Source organism: Maniola jurtina, chromosome 2 (assembly GCF_905333055.1).
Source record: "Maniola jurtina chromosome 2, ilManJurt1.1, whole genome shotgun sequence".
Classification (NCBI taxonomy): Eukaryota; Metazoa; Arthropoda; class Insecta; order Lepidoptera; family Nymphalidae; genus Maniola; species Maniola jurtina.
This window is the reverse complement of record NC_060030.1, coordinates 10,912,506-10,929,221: the sequence shown is the minus strand read 5'-3', so window position 1 is coordinate 10,929,221 and position 16,716 is coordinate 10,912,506. Positions and strand designations below refer to the sequence as shown.

General features: G+C 36.0%; 2 protein-coding genes across 17 annotated transcripts in view; one reads left to right on the top strand and one right to left on the bottom strand.

Annotated features, from left to right (window-relative positions):
* LOC123875506 (low-density lipoprotein receptor) overlaps window positions 1–16,716 on the bottom strand; it is a 245,130-nt gene that overhangs the window by 38,569 nt on the left and 189,845 nt on the right. For 10 of the 16 annotated variants that reach the window (XM_045921386.1, XM_045921390.1, XM_045921366.1 and 7 more), the window contains exons 3-4: window positions 6,919–7,041; window positions 2,512–2,634 (exon numbers count right to left, since the gene is read on the bottom strand). In XM_045921386.1, the coding sequence (XP_045777342.1) occupies window positions 2,512–2,634; window positions 6,919–7,041 (246 nt within the window). Of the gene's footprint in view, window positions 1–2,511; window positions 2,635–4,044; window positions 4,165–6,918; window positions 7,042–16,716 lie in introns of all 16 variants that reach the window. The other 6 variants (XM_045921395.1, XM_045921376.1, XM_045921461.1 and 3 more) reach the window with 3 other exon arrangements.
* On the top strand, window positions 7,435–9,997 carry LOC123875586 (protein unc-13 homolog C-like). Its single transcript, XM_045921502.1, has one exon. The coding sequence runs from the start codon at window positions 8,174–8,176 to the stop codon at window positions 8,972–8,974; it is 801 nt and encodes a 266-aa protein (XP_045777458.1). The 5' UTR covers window positions 7,435–8,173; the 3' UTR covers window positions 8,975–9,997.

Genomic DNA, 16,716 nt, shown 5'->3' with positions numbered 1-16,716 from the left:
TTAACGTACTTCATAAATAACTAGCTGATACCCGCGACTTCGTTCGCGTGGATCTAGGTTGTTTGAAATTCCCGTGGGAACTCTTTGATTTTCCGGGATAAAAAGTAGCCTATGTGCTAATCCAGGGTATAATCTATCTCCATTCTAAATTTCAGTCCAATCCGTCCAGTAGTTTTTGCGTGAAGGAGTAACAAACATACACACAAACACACACACACACACACACACACACACACACATACAAACTTTCGCCTTTATAATATTAGTGTGATGAAGTTCAGGGTACAAAGTCTACGTATTATTTATTAAAAGTATACCTAAAGGAAAAATGCTATTTATAGACGTGTAGATAAATTAAAATCGACGTAACGTACCTACTTTGAAATTTTTACTTCTAAAATTTATTTTAAAAATTCAGTCGTGTTGGAAAATTTTCTAAAATATTTTCTCGACTGGAATATATTCCTTACGTGACAACACTGTCACAGATGGTCGGCTTCGTATAAGAAAATTAAAATGGGTTGCACTTGCACGTGCGTCGTGTTGACTGTTTCAAAGTTTTTAAATATTATCATAATGTCAACTCAAGTAATATTATGCTATATAATTTCCCAAGCGGTATTAGGCGGCGGAATGCAAGTACTCAGTTTAATTTGTGCTATATGCTTCATAGCGTCTGGTCATATTAGCTTATGATAATTCGCAAGGGGATATCATAGTCCTGCAAATGTTGAAATGCTCGACCGAGTAGGTAGGTACTTATCTAATTAATCGAATTCTAGTACAGTGTGCATAATAGAGTCTTGAACTGTAGTAATATAATATAAAACTTACAAATTAAAAATTGTGTAAATTAAAAATTTATAACACCCCCGACAAGTGAAGGTTACAGTAACTAGAAAAGAGCTGATAACTTTCAAACGGCTGAACCGATTTTCTTGGATTATAGCTAAGGACACTCTCGATCAAGCCACCTTTCACACAAAAAAACTAAATTAAAATCGGTTCATTAGTTTAGGAGCTACGATGCCACAGACAGATACACAGATACACACGTCAAACTTATAACACCCCTCTGTTTGGGTCGGGGGTTAAAAATGATGTGATGTTTTGTATAGCGGTAGTTTATGGGGCTAGAATTCATCAACATACTTGGAAATATTAATAGCTTTTCTCACTAAAGATATTTTATATGAAATCAGCCGTCTTCATTATCTGCTAGGTAGAGGCAGTTTCACCTTTGTAGGGAAAGTTTATTACGGTCGAGAAAGTAAACAATTTCGATCGAAGATCGAACGGGTGTAAATTGCAATATGACCTGCGAGAGCAGGTTTTACCACCCTACTATCGTGGTGCAAAGTATCTCCGGTTTTCCCTTCTTGTATACTAATCTATATCTATACTAATAAATAAAATTGAAGTGTTTGTTTGAACGAGCTAATCGTCGGAATGATTAAAATGGTTAAATGATTAAAATGGTTAAAATATAGGCTACATTTTATCCCAGAAAATCAAAGAGTTCCCACGGGATTTTGAAAAACCTAAATCCACGCGGGCGAAATCGCGGGCATCGGATAGTAACGTATTAATTCATATCTAGGAGAGTAAGACATTAATTTTATTAGTAGCATTATTTTAATAGTTCTTTCTTCGTAGGTACGTTTAGCATATTTAAAGTATTCTTAAATATTCCTTTGATGTTGGCCTAAACTTCCTTAGTTGTATTACAAAAAGGCATGCAGATTAAAGTTAATTTGGAAAATATAGTTTCTCATTCAGTAACAAGTCGCAACTCTAGAAGCTCTTCTTTGCTTTATGAGGATTTGGGTTTTGCATTGTTACATCCCGTTAGACAGATATAGCTAAACCTTTACGATAGTTTAATTAAGATATACAGACAAATTGAAGATCAGATGAAAATTATAGTAAAAAATAATAGTTGCCAATAGGCCATGCAAATATGAAGGAAAACATTTCAAAAACAAGAACACCACATACATGAAAAATGAGTTAGCACAATACAAACGACGGATGATGCAAAATGAAACGCATAAAGATAGAGCGGTACCACATTATCCGGTTCAATATCCGACACACGTACATATTATATCGAGTGGAATATGAACGTAAGTATCTTATATCTTTACGGATAGTGTGGAAAGCACTTTTCACAAGTTTACGTGCCTTGATGATAATATGAAAGGGCTTTGAAGATTTTGGCCTGCCTAGCCTAGAAGATTTGTTCCACCATTTTCATTTCATGCGCCATCAGTACAACAGTCTAGCCACCAGTACAACTTTGATAGCTCATATCTCAGAAACGTGACGCTTTGGAAGGGTTTGTCTCAGACAATACTTGTTTGTATTGATGCCAGCTATCGTTTGATACAAGTTTTATGTGTGGCCACTGTTTTGGAAAAGTAAAATGGCGGACTACTAGGTAGGCTAGGCTCAATACTAAAATATTCAAACCCCATTTGTTAGTATCGTGTTTAATGAGTATACCCTTACTGCATGCTTTTTCATCGGACCCGTCAGAGCAGTCCACGTTGTCGTCGCACATCCAAGTGAGAGGCACGCATTCGCCTCTTTTCCCTCTGCATGTGAACTCTTCAGGACCGCAAGCCTCCACTTCTGTAGATTCAAGCCATGCATGATCTTCAGTAAAGCGATAATGACTATGATTTGATTCAGCACCCTGAATAGTGAGTTTTATTATACCTTACCAGCATTATATTAATTTCTACATTAACATTAATTATTGAAATATCCATAAATTTTTACTATTAAGAGGGCTCTCTCCGTCACTCGTTTCATACCATTTCATACAATCGTAGTTCCAATTTCATTTGAATATTAAGCAACCAAAGTCCATGAAATTTTGCAGACATATTCTAGAAACTAATATATATGTCTGTGGTTTTCCAGATTTCTGTTAAAATATTCGGTTTCAAAGTTACGCGGTCTTAAAATTTTCATACAAATCTTTGAGCCCCTGTAATTTTAAAACTACACATTTTTAGAAAAATCTAAAACACCACAGACACAGATATTAGTTTCTAGAATATGTCTGCAAAATTTCATGGACTTTGGTTGCTTAATATTCAAATGAAATTGGAACCACGATTGTATGAAATGGTATGAAACGAGTGACGGAGAGAGCCCTGTTAAGTATCCTGTAGGAGGTACCTACCCACTTAGCTACGATTTGCACGAACATGAAATGTGCTAATTATAACTATTTTAGCTATGGTGTTGTATGTTACCACAACTTGATTGCGCATTTGTTAATAGCTAACATTTATATTCAGACAGGCCAGTCTGTTAACTTATACCTACTATAATAATAATTATTATTATGATAATAAAATATTACATAGTTAACTTACATAGTTAATTTATCGTACTTAAAGATGTTGATATGTGAACTTGTTTGTGTGGTACACCCACTTTGTAAACAAAGAATCGTAAAATCTCTTATAAAAGTGGACAACAATCTACTGTAGTTAATTATTATTAATTAAATTACGAAAATATATTTTATATAAGAACAAAGACCGAGTAGGTATACATTAACCTTAAGTTAATTAAATTTCACAATCCTCTCCTCTCTTCTACATTTCAGCAAAGATATAGGTACCTACTAGCTATATAAAAAACTTTCTAGTGAACGAAGTAAATGCTCGGTCTCTTAAAGTAAATTTTACGACCCCTCAATTTTTAATTTGACTTCCGTTTTACTCTGTTTGTGGCGGCCTCCTAAATTTTAATTGCATTATTCTTTCTGGAACTTTTTTGCTGCGAAAATGGGCTGGAGCGAGTGCTCTCTAAAAAGACGCTGATTTTTCACTACTTGAAAATCTTTTCAACGCTTAGCGATCCGCCGACATCACGACGCAGAGCGTACCTAGAGCGAACTTTATATCCGACCCAAATGAGATCTTAACGTGCCTTTATATGAAAACATGTTTCCCAATTTTTGAATTCCCAAAGCCAATGATAGCCCATGCTGCACATGCGAGGGCAGCTGAATAATTTTCTTACCACAGTCGTGCTCATCCGAGCCATCGGAGCAGTCCGGCGTATCATCGCAATGCCACGAGCCGGGTATGCATTGCCCGTCCGCACACACAAAACTGTGTTCGGGACATGTGCGTTGCGTTTCTATGTAATAAAATTATTTTTATAGAACTGGTGGGTAGAACTAGGTTTGATTTCATTAAACAATAAGTGTATAGTAACTGTAAGTTAGTTTTTTTATTCTTATTTATTTAGAATACTCCTTCCAGTCAATTTTTTTTTTAATGTTTGCAAAAAGTAAAATAATTGAACAATTCCTAAAAATACGGTTAAATGTATTCCACTAGCAGTGGGGTAGGGCCTAGGTTGCCAATGGTCTGGACTCCAGAGTGAGAAGAACCTCCTCACAATGCGTGCCGTTTCAAGAAGTACCTTCGCCTTTTGTATCCTGCCCTTAATCAAAAAGTTAAGCGATAGGTTCTTGAGATGTTGTTCAAAACTATTGTAATTTTATTATTATTATTATTATTATAAAATAGGTTATTTTTCTTGTGAAGCTCGCTTTAAAACTTGGGTATTTTAGCCCCTAATATAAATTAATAAATGCTTATGCTAAGTAAGGAGTGTAGCGTAATGTAATTAAGGGTACTAAATGGTCTTTATTTCCAGCACGGTGTTGCTTCACGTCGCATCTAATAAATTAAACAAACTGAAGGGGCTTAACATCATTAGGTACATCGTGAAACTAAAGCCTGTATTCAAATAAATTTATCGTTGCTTTAGCTAACGTCGCGATACTAACCGTTTTGTTAGTCATGCTTATTTTATTACAAGACTGCCCAAAAAAGGAGTGTAATGTTTTCATGTATGTATGTATTTATGTCTCTTTATTCAACAATAACTTCTAAATGCCTGAACAGATTTGGATGTATGAGGTATCAGTAGATTTCGTACATCATCCCGAATAACACGGGCTATAATTAAAAAAAAAGTACTTTTTAGTTTGTTTTTGCAGGGCAGTCGTGTTTTTTATTATTTTTTATTAATTTAAGCTTAATCAAGATGTGACGACTAAACAATAGATATAAATAACCTTTAGAGTACCTAGAAACAACTCAAAATACATCTAGGGTCTGTAAAAATATCTATAGGTATCCCTAATTCCCTATAATTCATTTGATAGCTCCAGTTAACTGAGTGTCAATTGCCCCTGGGATTTATATTTATTTTATAACGCTAGTACAAAACACTGTGTCCTGGCACATATAAAAGGATTTTCCATTATGTTGGGTCGACTTACATTCAAGTTAAGTGTACAAAGTTGCGGTCTACCGAAACGACCCTCCCACTGAAATAAAACCTTAAGTCCCACAAGCTTTTATACGTATTGTTATTGGTGAACAAGGGAATCCCTTTTGACGGTGAAATTGATCTATCGTTATATAAAGGTTTCTCAACAGTGTTCAATAATTACTTATACGGGCCACTATTCTTTAAATTCAAATAGATATACCTACGAGTAGGTAAATAGTTTTGTTTGTCATAAAGTTGAATCATAAAATTTTGCACATAAGATTTTCGTACTCAAACTTACATAAGCTTTTTATCGTAAATTGATACTCTACATGTCATGAATCTCGCAAAATCCGCTAAAATAATGGATCATGTCTACAGAATAAATAACGTATTCGCATATTGACAATACATAATCTTATTATGTATTTTGAAATATAAGGTTTCAAAATAATCGCTATCGCTAAATACAAGTTTTAGTGTAGCTACACAACACAAGTTAAAGCTTTGTTTATATTACTCGTTTTATAGGATCCTTATTTTCAAAAATTAAAACTTATTGAAACAATCGACCATAAGATTGCTTTGAGACTCTTAGATTGAATCTCGCTTACACATCAATATACTACACTGCCTATTTTCGCTTACAAGATCCACTTACCTACTGTATACATTTTATAAAATTCTGAGTCTAGTGAAAGGATTCACTTCACTAACTGGAATTTGTTGAAAATAGCAAACAATTTTATGGTCCACCATACATAGATATTTAAATAGAATTTTAATGCATGAGTCATAACTGAAAGAAGGTAGACAAAAGGGCAAAGATTATAATATTAATCCGGGAAACTTCCGAAGCGTAATTAAGATTTTAATCCACGTCGGAAGCCCCGCTAAGGACAACGTGCTACCTTAAAACTTTGTACATAAATCGTCAGATAATTGTTTTTTGGGGAATAATAAAAGTGTCTCCTGAAAATTCTTTCAAACTATTAGACGGTTTCTAAGTGTTCGCACGGACAAGTGGTACTTTGCCGATTGCTGCCAACGACGGCAGCAGTTGAAAAAGTGCCGCTCATCTGTATGCACAGCATATTGTACACGAGCGGCACGTTGCCAACCAACGGCAAAGGCAACTGCAGCCGTCGCCACTTGTCTCCGGCAGTCATCGACGCGGCGGCGATAGCCGTCGACAACTCAGGCGAGTGTCAACGATCTGCAGCCTTTTGGCTTTCAGTCTACTGACGAAATGTCGACATGCTGTAACTGTAAGCATAGCTCCAACACAGTTCACGACAGTTAGGGCACTTCTAAGAAAACTTCTGGGTTTGCACGTCATTGGCAGGCGTCAAATGTCAGTACATTTGACGCAAGTAGCCCTAGTGTAGCCCTATTTTTCTATTTACATCACCATATATTTGACATATCGTCAATTCAGAATCAAATCGAGAGTTTCCTCACTCTAGTTCACTCTGGCTACAAGTTAATGGCGACGGCGGCAGTTGCTTTTGCCGTCCGTAACGTGCCGCTTGTACAATGAGCCCTCAGTTTCTAGATTATACATTATAGATAATAATAATTTTACATTAAATATGGAAAACTTACTGCAAATGCTAGGTTCTTCATCAGACCCGTCGGAGCAATCCTTCTCATTGTCGCAACGCCATAACATTGGTATGCAACGACCGGTTTTGCATCGGAACTCCGACGTGGTGCACGTGCGGCTTTCTGTAAACAATAGAAAATGCAATATTGAAAATGTGTTTCAAATATAGAGAAGAAAACATAGAATGAATATCCTCTCACATTGTCCCTAGTTTTATAGTTGGATTCAGATGGAATAATATTTTTAATCTCCAATGTATATGGGTAGTAACATGTGTAATCTTTAATGTTAAGTGTGAGAACGTGATAAGACTTTCTCAGAAGACCACAGTACACAGGAAATTTATCGGATATTTCCTAGTCCAAATGAACCTAAGTTATAATGATAAATGCCTATTTCCATTGGAGCAGACACGTAAACGTAGCAGTCCATTCGAAAATATCCGATATACATATTTCCTAGTCCGAGTGAACCTAAGTAATAATGGTAAATACCTATTTCCGGAAGAGGGGGCGCCTCTGTGCCAACGTTTACATCAGCTGTGTTTTTAAAATTAAATTTAAACTGTAAAAGTTCATTAAGTAATCTATAAAGTTATGGAAAATGTTTTTCAAGTGATGATTCACCAGGATAGTTGTGGACAGTGACGGAAAATGACTGTAAATGACGTAAAAACGAGAAACGTATACAGTGATTTATAACGGTTAAGTAATAGACAAATTTTGTGAAGAATTTCGAAATTGACGACTGGAAAACAAAAGTATTTGTGGTTTCTACGAATAAATTATGGATAGTGATGAAAAATGACTGTACATGACCATTAGACGACGTAAAAACGAAAATACACGGTGCTAGAAAACGGTTAAGCAACAAACAAACTGTGTGAATTTAAACGATTGACGACTGGAAAACCTAAGGATATGTAGGTGTAGGTTCTAGGAGCGAACACTGAGCGAAAAGTTACTATTTATTTAGTGATGCATTGTGTATTTAATTAAAACATTATTCAAAATTGCAAATCATCAAAATAATAAGTAACGCCATCTATTTGACAACACATAAATACGGACTAATTTGTAAAACGCCATCTAGTGTTATTTGAGCGAACTAATTAACAATAAGTGACAGTCGATCTAATTGTTCTGACGTAGTACACAAGAGGGCAGTAGGGGTGTTGTTGTTCAGATTATTTATATATAATTATAAATAATTATTGTTTATTAGTAATTAATATTTCATTTATCGATTTCTATCATGGAGGAAATTAAACTTTTAATTCAAGGGATGAAAACCGACATTGACTCAAAATTTATGGCAATGGAATCGCAATTGTCCCAAATGGAAGACAAAATTTCGAACAAAGTTAATACACATATGAATAAAAAATTTGAAGACTTAAATCGTGACTTACAGGACCTCCGCTCAAGATTAGACAATCAGGAGAAAAGGCTATACAATTTAGAAAAAGTCAGCGTTGAGAGAAATTTAGTTTTCTTTGGAGTTATTGAGAATGAAAAATCTTATTTTGACTTACTAAACGCCATGATCCATATTATTGACCAAAAAATTGGAGTTCCTGTCCAGGCATCGGAGATACAATCTGTCAAAAGACTTGGCAAAAAGAATAGTAAGCCCAGGCCTGTTTCCGTAGTTCTAACAACGTTGGGATCTAAAATTAACATTTTAAAAAACAAGAAGCGACTTGACGGCACTGGTATTTACGTATCTCAAGAATTCCCAGTACCTATTTTGGAAAAAAGAAGGATGTTGAAAGCACAGTTAAAGACAGAGATAGAGAAAGGAAATGTGGCATATTTAAATTATGACAAGCTCATAATTAAAGAGAAGCCAACCGATACCAGTCATAAAAAGAGACAATTGTCAGTTTCTCCGATACAACCCTCAAATAAAACAGCAAGTCAAAAGAATGATCCAACAATAGCACAAAGTTACAGCAACTGGAAAAATAACCGCACACCTCAAAATACAGCCAAGAAACATAGGACACACCAAAATACCATGCATGCATACGTACAGCACTCTAATGACGAATGACAGAAAAAGGCCCCCCCAACCAATGAAGATAGAATAAACACAAAAAACGAACATAACACAACTTCTTCTCCAATCCGGTTGGTTCCCGTGGAGAAGTATAACCAATACCCCCCAAAGAAGAATAATAGAATACCTCCAAATAAGTTCATCGAAAATCACACGAAATTAACATGCAAGCACTCCTTGCTCTACATTGCAGCCCTTAATGTACGAACTCTACTATCAGATAGCAGGCTCACAGAATTGGAATTCGCAATTAAAAATCTGAATTGGGACATAATAGGCTTGAGTGAGGTAAGAAGAGAGAGTGAAATAATTGAAGAGTACTCAGAATATATTTTGTACCATACCTCTGCCTCTAAGGGAAGAAATGGGGTTGGATTTCTATTAAAACGGAATTTAAAAAATCTCATAGTAGGTTTCAAACAATTCTCAGACAGAATTGCAACATTGGAAATTCAAACAACAGAACACGAGGTTTGGTCTATCATCCAAGTTTATGCTCCCACTGAGAACTGTGAAAAGGAAGAAATTGAAAGTTTCTATGAGTCAGTAGAGGCCGCTCTAGATTTTGTAAACTCGACCAACCTTATCGTACTCGGGGATTTCAACGCGCAGATTGGAAAAATACAAAACGGGGAGGAAGGAGTACTGGGTCAGTACTCAGGCGGTAAAAGAAGTCCTCGAGGCCAAAAATTGGTAGAGTTCGCATTGGAGCACAATCTTCGGATAGTCAATAGTCTATTCAAACGGAAGACACATAAAAAATGGACTTGGCGGTCCCCAGATGGAAAGCACTTTAACGAGATAGACTATATATTAACAAACCGTACAAAACAAATACAGAACTTTGACATTATAAACAATTTAAATTTTAACACTGACCATAGAATGATTAGATGTAAGATAAAAATACAATTAAAGAAAAACAGGAAATTCATTAAACCTGGTAAGTGTACCACAAGTTTGCCGAAAGTCTCTGAAGAGTGTGAGAAATACTGGAGACATAGGCTCATGCAGTCTCTACATCTTACAGACAATGTACAAAACCAGTATAATCACATGATGAGTGAGATGGAAAGCTTATTAAGGGAAATACCGAAGCAGAAAAAAGGAAGGAATAAGTATGTTAACCAGGAAACCATAAATCTCCTACGAGAACGGAAAGAACTCTTCAAAGAAAAACGAACCAAAGAAATTAGACAAAAGATAACTCGAATTAGCAAACAAATAAACAGGAATATCTTACAAGAAAGAAGGAGACATCGACAGCAAACATTTGAGAACTTTATATCTAAAACTGGAGCCATAAAGAAAGCGTACAAAGAACTTAGTGATAAGATGGAATGGGCAACAAATCTAAAGAATAAAAGGGGAAGTATATCATTCAAACGGCCAGAAATAATTAAGGAAGCAACAGAATTTTATAAAAACTTATATGAAGACAGACAAATAGTGGATCAGACTAATGTACTCTCAACTGTATACCCCGTAGCCAACGAGCCCGTAAGATCTTATGATACTCTACCTATAACATCGTCCGAGGTAGAGTATGCTATAAAAACTCAGAAAAATGGCAAAACTCCTGGAAACGACCAAATCTCGAATGAGTTATTAAAATCTTTTCTTAACGCTTTACGAGAGCCGCTACTTTCTCTTTTTAATCGCATTTTGAGCACGGAACTGACGCCAGACCAGTGGTCAGAGTCTGTCATAACACTTTTGTTTAAAAAGGGCGACAGAGGTGAGTTGGGCAACTACAGGCCAATTAGCCTCATGTCCAATATTTACAAAGTTTTTGCTAAAGTGCTCTTGAACAGAATGACCAATACGCTTGATGACCAGCAACCATGCGAACAAGCTGGCTTTAGGAAAAAATTCTCTACGGTCGACCATATTCAGGTAGTGACTCAATTGATAGAGAAGGCTAACGAATACGACATAAAGATGTACATGTGTTTTATTGACTACAAAAAAGCCTTCGACTCTATCGATAGAAATAGAATATGGTCGTCACTACGCGAGCAAGGTGTCTCTCAGAAGTACATAAATATAATCAATAGTGTATATTCTAGATGCCGGGCAAGAATTAGACTCGAAAGGGAGGGAGCTGAATTTCCCATCAATAGAGGCGCAAGACAAGGAGACCCGTTATCACCGAAAATTTTCACTGCAGTCTTAGAAAGCATTTTTAGAAACCTGGACTGGGAAGAAAAGGGCCTAAGAATTGACGGCGAGTTCCTTAGTCATCTACGTTTTGCAGACGACATCGTCGTATTCGCGGAAAATGCATCGGTTCTCAACGTAATGGTAGAGGAACTAGCAAAAGAGAGCAAGAAAGCTGGCCTGTTATTAAACAGCTCCAAGACAAAGATCCTGACGAATTCGGAATGGGTGGACATCAGTATAGCGGGGGAAAAAATTGACTACGTAAAAGATTATGTCTACCTAGGGCAGTCTGTATCTTTTGAAAACTGTACGGAGAAGGAGATACAGAGAAGAATCGCTATTGCTTGGAGAAAGTTTTGGAGTTATAAGGAGATTATGAAGAGCAGGGAAATAAAAGTTTATATAAAAAAGAAACTCTTTGAGGTCGCGATATTGCCATGTTTGACATATGGATGTCAAACGTGGGCTCTAAGAAAGGAAGAGGAAGAAAAACTAGCAATATGTCAAAGGAAGATGGAGAGAAGTATGTTGGGACTAAGGATGAAAGATAGAGTAAGTAACAAAACGATTCGGAATATGACCAAACTGACAGATATAAGAAAAATTATTATAAAATTAAAATGGAAATGGGCTGGACATGTTTGTAGGTTGGATAAGATGAGATGGACAAAAAAGGTGACTGAGTGGATTCCAAGAAACAGAAAAAGGAAAAGAGGACGACAAAGAAAAAGATGGCGAGATGTTTTTGCACACAAAGTAGGACCGGACTGGATGCGGAAAGCTCGGGATAGGGAGCTTTGGAGAGATTTGGGGGAGGCCTACGCCACGGAGGCGACTAGTACGTAAATAAATTACTATACTATTATTATAAAAGGGACTTAAATATTTTATTTAAACATAAATATTTTGACATTATTTTACCCATAATTTTTTGACATTATTTCATAAATTTTTATGTGACGATAAATTAATTGATACTGAGAAATTGACATAAGTTTTGATTTTGACTATGATGAATTTATGAACAAAAATGAATAAATAAATTATTGTAACACAAGATAGCTATAAATGTATTAGGAAACGTATTAGATAATAAAGGCTTTTTTACTTTTTACTTTACTTTACTTTACCTATTTCCGTTAGAGCAGACACGTGAACGTATTACAGTTCACGACAGTTAGGGAACTTCTAACAAAACGTCGAGGCTTCAACATCACTGGCAGGCGTCAAATGTTAGTACATTTGACGCATGTAGCCCTTACGTACCCCTATTTTTCCATGATATCACGTTAACATTGCCTAGTATTTGACATATCGTCGGTTCAGGATCAAAACGAGAGTTCCCTCATTTTAGTTTACTCTGCTATTATTCCGTAAAGGGAGACATCTTGAAAATGACACCGGTCGATGATTGCAAGTCACCGGTAGATCTTAAAATAAACCGAATTTAAGATATGTAAGAGTACTGTTACAGATGCCCATAACTGCAAGACAATATACTCGTAAATGTATAATTATTAATTTTCTACGATTTTTGCTCGAGAACAATGTTGAGGTATATTAGCCGCCTTATCTTGAAGTGATTCGCACGCACCGACGAGCAATTTGTAAGCAAAACGTACACCCTTCGAATAATATCACCCGAATGCCGGGTGCGTAGCCCTTTTACAGTAACCCGTGTAATAAATTTGAGTATACCACCAGAGATTGCTATATCGTATAACGCGCTGCTCGCACAAAACAAGCTCAATATTCTCACCTTTCATCTACCTTTCTCTGGGATTGTTATTTTTTATATCTAGGTAAATTTTTATTTGCATACATAATATTATTTTACAAGATATCTAATATGTCGGCATACCTTTGATATGTGTGTATTTGTTTATATCCAATTCAGACCGAATGGTAGACCTTATTTCTACTAAAAAGTTACTATTGAGATTTCTGAAACCTTTATTTTTTATCTCCTCAGTGAAACGTTTATTAGTGCTTGCAACACACACTGATTACTTTAAATAGGTAACCTATTTTAAAATTAGACTATTCCTAGGATCAGTGCCACGTATAACCTAAATACCTTCAACGCAGGAGAAGTAGGCATCGTCTAGGCAAGCGTGTTCCAATCTAGATCTCATCATTGCTTTTTATTAAGCAAGATTGTCGTCAAGCGCAAGCCTATCTTGCAATAAGCCCCTTGCAGTAACTCCCATTAAATTAATGAATTCAAGAAAAATATCTACCAATGTCAAGCGCATTGGTAGAGATTTTATAGGCAGGCTCCCGTAGGCACGTGACGGTAATCCTATGTTGTTACGGCACATCTCACCATTTTACAAGTTATATTGTCAGAGACGTTCGTAGTTCGTACTGTAATAACCAAGTTGAACACCTAAAGTAGGTACTTAAAGACGGAGTTTACACAGTGCGCGATACGGTCTCTGTGTTAAGCCGCGCTTATCATCTTCATATGTAAATTAACCCCAAACATTTTCTGCACTTGCCTACTGCGACATCTCTAAAAGCTAGCTTATTTATTTTATGTTCACCTTTTACCTACTTTGAACATTTTCGGCAGGAAGCATTAAATAAGAGTCTTGGATCCGACTACATGCCAAAACTATGTGTAGTTTCCGTCTATTTATCTTATTATCCGTTTAGGTACTCGTTAAGTTTGTTTCTACGCTGAATTCCAGTGGGATTGTACGAGTTATGCACAACTTTCGAGTATACTTAGGTAAGTACGTATAAGTACAATAAAGACTTACAAAGTTCTTCATAATCAAGTTGTATTGATGTAATAGCAGCCAACCTGACTGAATTCCCGATCATCTATTTTTTTAACCTCGACGCAAGCAGAGGGGTATTATACTCGTAATTTTAATGTGTGTAGGTAGGTGTCTGTTAGTGGCATCGTAGCGCTCAAACGGATGGACTGATTTGAATGAAGTTTCCTTTATTCGAAAGCGTGTTTAATTAACATTATTCTTAGCTATGTTTGATGAAAATTTGTTTAACCGTTTGAGGATTATCAGTTCTCTTAGCCGGTGTAGGGATCTTAGTCATCCAATTGATATTTATATGTCTTCCATTAATTGTTTTATAGACTCGACTATAAGTAATGCACTATGCAGTAGTATGGCAACCTTGAGCTGTTGAGGGCGATGTGAATTTTTAATTTACTTTTGTTATGTATAATATTAACTCTTAACTTATGGTGGTTACCTACAAAGTAGACAAAGGAGAGTCACATCAAATAGCTAAGCTTTACTTAGTTATCCATTTAAGCCGCACCAATAGAACAAGGAGATTAGAGATAGTGTACGGTTAATTAATCCCTCGGATATAGGGTTCCATTATCGGAATGGTAAATACCTCCGCTGGTCGCAATGCAGGGACGCAGTTTGTTAGAGCTGACGGCGACTGAATCACTAATCGGGCTTAGCTGAGACTAAGGATCGTTTATAATTTATTTACTTTCTTAAAGAACTGTTTGTCATTTTGACTTGAGTAAGTATAAGAATTATTCATTACTAGCTTTCTCCCACGATTTCGTCCGCGATGATCTAGAACTTTTAAACCGTCCCGAACCGTCTTAGAATTTTTCAAAATCCTTTTCAGTGAGAACTTACATGTAAAACCTCAGCGTTTTGAGTTGTACGTTGGTATGTCAGTTAGTTCCTCCTTTTATACATAACTAGCTTATGCCTGCGACTTCGTCCGCGTTTTCATTAACTCCTTTAGAGGTTGAATTTTTAAAAATCCTTTCTTAGCGGATATCTACATCATATTAGCTATCTGCTATAGCCTATAGCTATGTGCAATTTCGGCCTGATCTTTTGAGCTGTACGTTAATAGATCAGTCTGACTATGACTAGTCACTTTCTCCTTTTATATATTATTCGGCATCAACCGCGTGTATTTAGGTTTTACAGAGGTTTTTAAATATCCCGTGGGAACTCTTTGATTTTGCTGGATAAAAATAAACATAATAATTATGTCTGTCTTTGCTTCCAAGATAGCTGCCAGATCTTGGGTCCCCGGTTGGATGTGTATAATGAATCATCAATACAATATCAATACATGTACAAGTTCGTTTCAAATGATAAGATCACGTCTCTTTAGCTAGCCTTAGATAAGTTCGTTCCTTAGAATAGTCTTTTCCTCGGGTGAAACCACTTTGACATCAAATAGCAACAAAAATTGGTCTGACAAAAGTGCTTGAGGCTACAGTCCGCGATAGCCATTGATGTTATTATCCACTTTGCTCTTAAAAGACTATCCATCGTTCTATAATCTACCTACAATGGAACTCTATAAAATCTAGAGCCAGTATAGAATCAATTAAATTTTCTTTTTTATGGCTGTTATTTCAAACTGAAATTTTAAACTTCACCTTCAAAACGCCAACTCCACCATCTGCATCCTCTTAAAAATATTACCTCCTCTATAAAATCAGTAGGTATATAGATGAAAATTAATGATTTAAGGTCACATGATTTGATATCTTAGGTATGTATATAAATATATGACAATGTAATTAACGACTACGTAATTTAAAATTATCGATCTTTCGACCCAGTTACATTGATCGTGGTAAAGATGGGACTGCGGTGTAGCAAGAGGCGAAGTTGTCAGAGCAGTATCGAACTGCCCGCATTCATATCCTTTCAAGCTTTCAAAGTCGTCGTAGATATTACTAATCGTACGTACTCGTTATTTACGTTGTAATAGTAGTTTGTTCGTCTGTCTGTCTGTTCGTTACCTATGTTGTCGCGTATTATTCATCCGATTAAGTTGAAACTTTTTACAGTTGTTGTTGGGACTTGCGGAAAGGTTTCTAACATTGTATCATCAACGTGCAATAGCAAGCTAATAATAAAGAAATTATTACTTAGGTATTAGTATTGCTTAGATAAATACAAATAAATAATACCAAAGATCTCGAAGGCTAACGTGTGAAGAGAGGCGTTACGTTACACAAATGTGTTTTGATGTATCGTTTCTATATGCGTCATAATTTCCTCGTGTTTTCGTTATGTGCAGACGACATCCCTACATCTAAATGTATAAAAGGAAAAGATGACTGACTTACTGATTTTTCAACGCACAGCTTAAACAGCAGGACGGAGCAGGCTATTTGGCAGGCAGATAGCTATTATGATATGACGTAGACATCCGCTGAGTATTTTAAAAATTTAACCCCTATAAAGGAGTAAAATTGGGGTTTGAAATTTGTGCAGTCCACCCGGACGAATTCGCGGGCATAAGATAGTCATATACATATACATAAATACGAGTATTTACTTCCCTGAGCTTTTTAAATTCCGTAACAAGGATATTTACTCACAGTTTGGCCTTGTCTGTCTGTTTGTCTGTCGATCTGAATAAAGTGTTTCTTTATATTGAACGTCACAGCTTATTTATTCCGAAACCGGTAAAGCAGTATGTATTGCTAAAAAGTAGCACAGATATTTCCTTCTCTTTTGGTATTGTCGTGACATTTAATATATTTCCACATGAAGAATCAATCGCGCAAATGGAAAAGCCGTCACCCCTTTATACAGATATCGAGA

Bases quoted from the DNA above. Each gene is read 5' to 3' on its own strand.
- LOC123875586 (XM_045921502.1), top strand. From the start codon at position 8,174: ATGGAGGAAATTAAACTTTTAATTCAAGGGATGAAAACCGACATTGAC.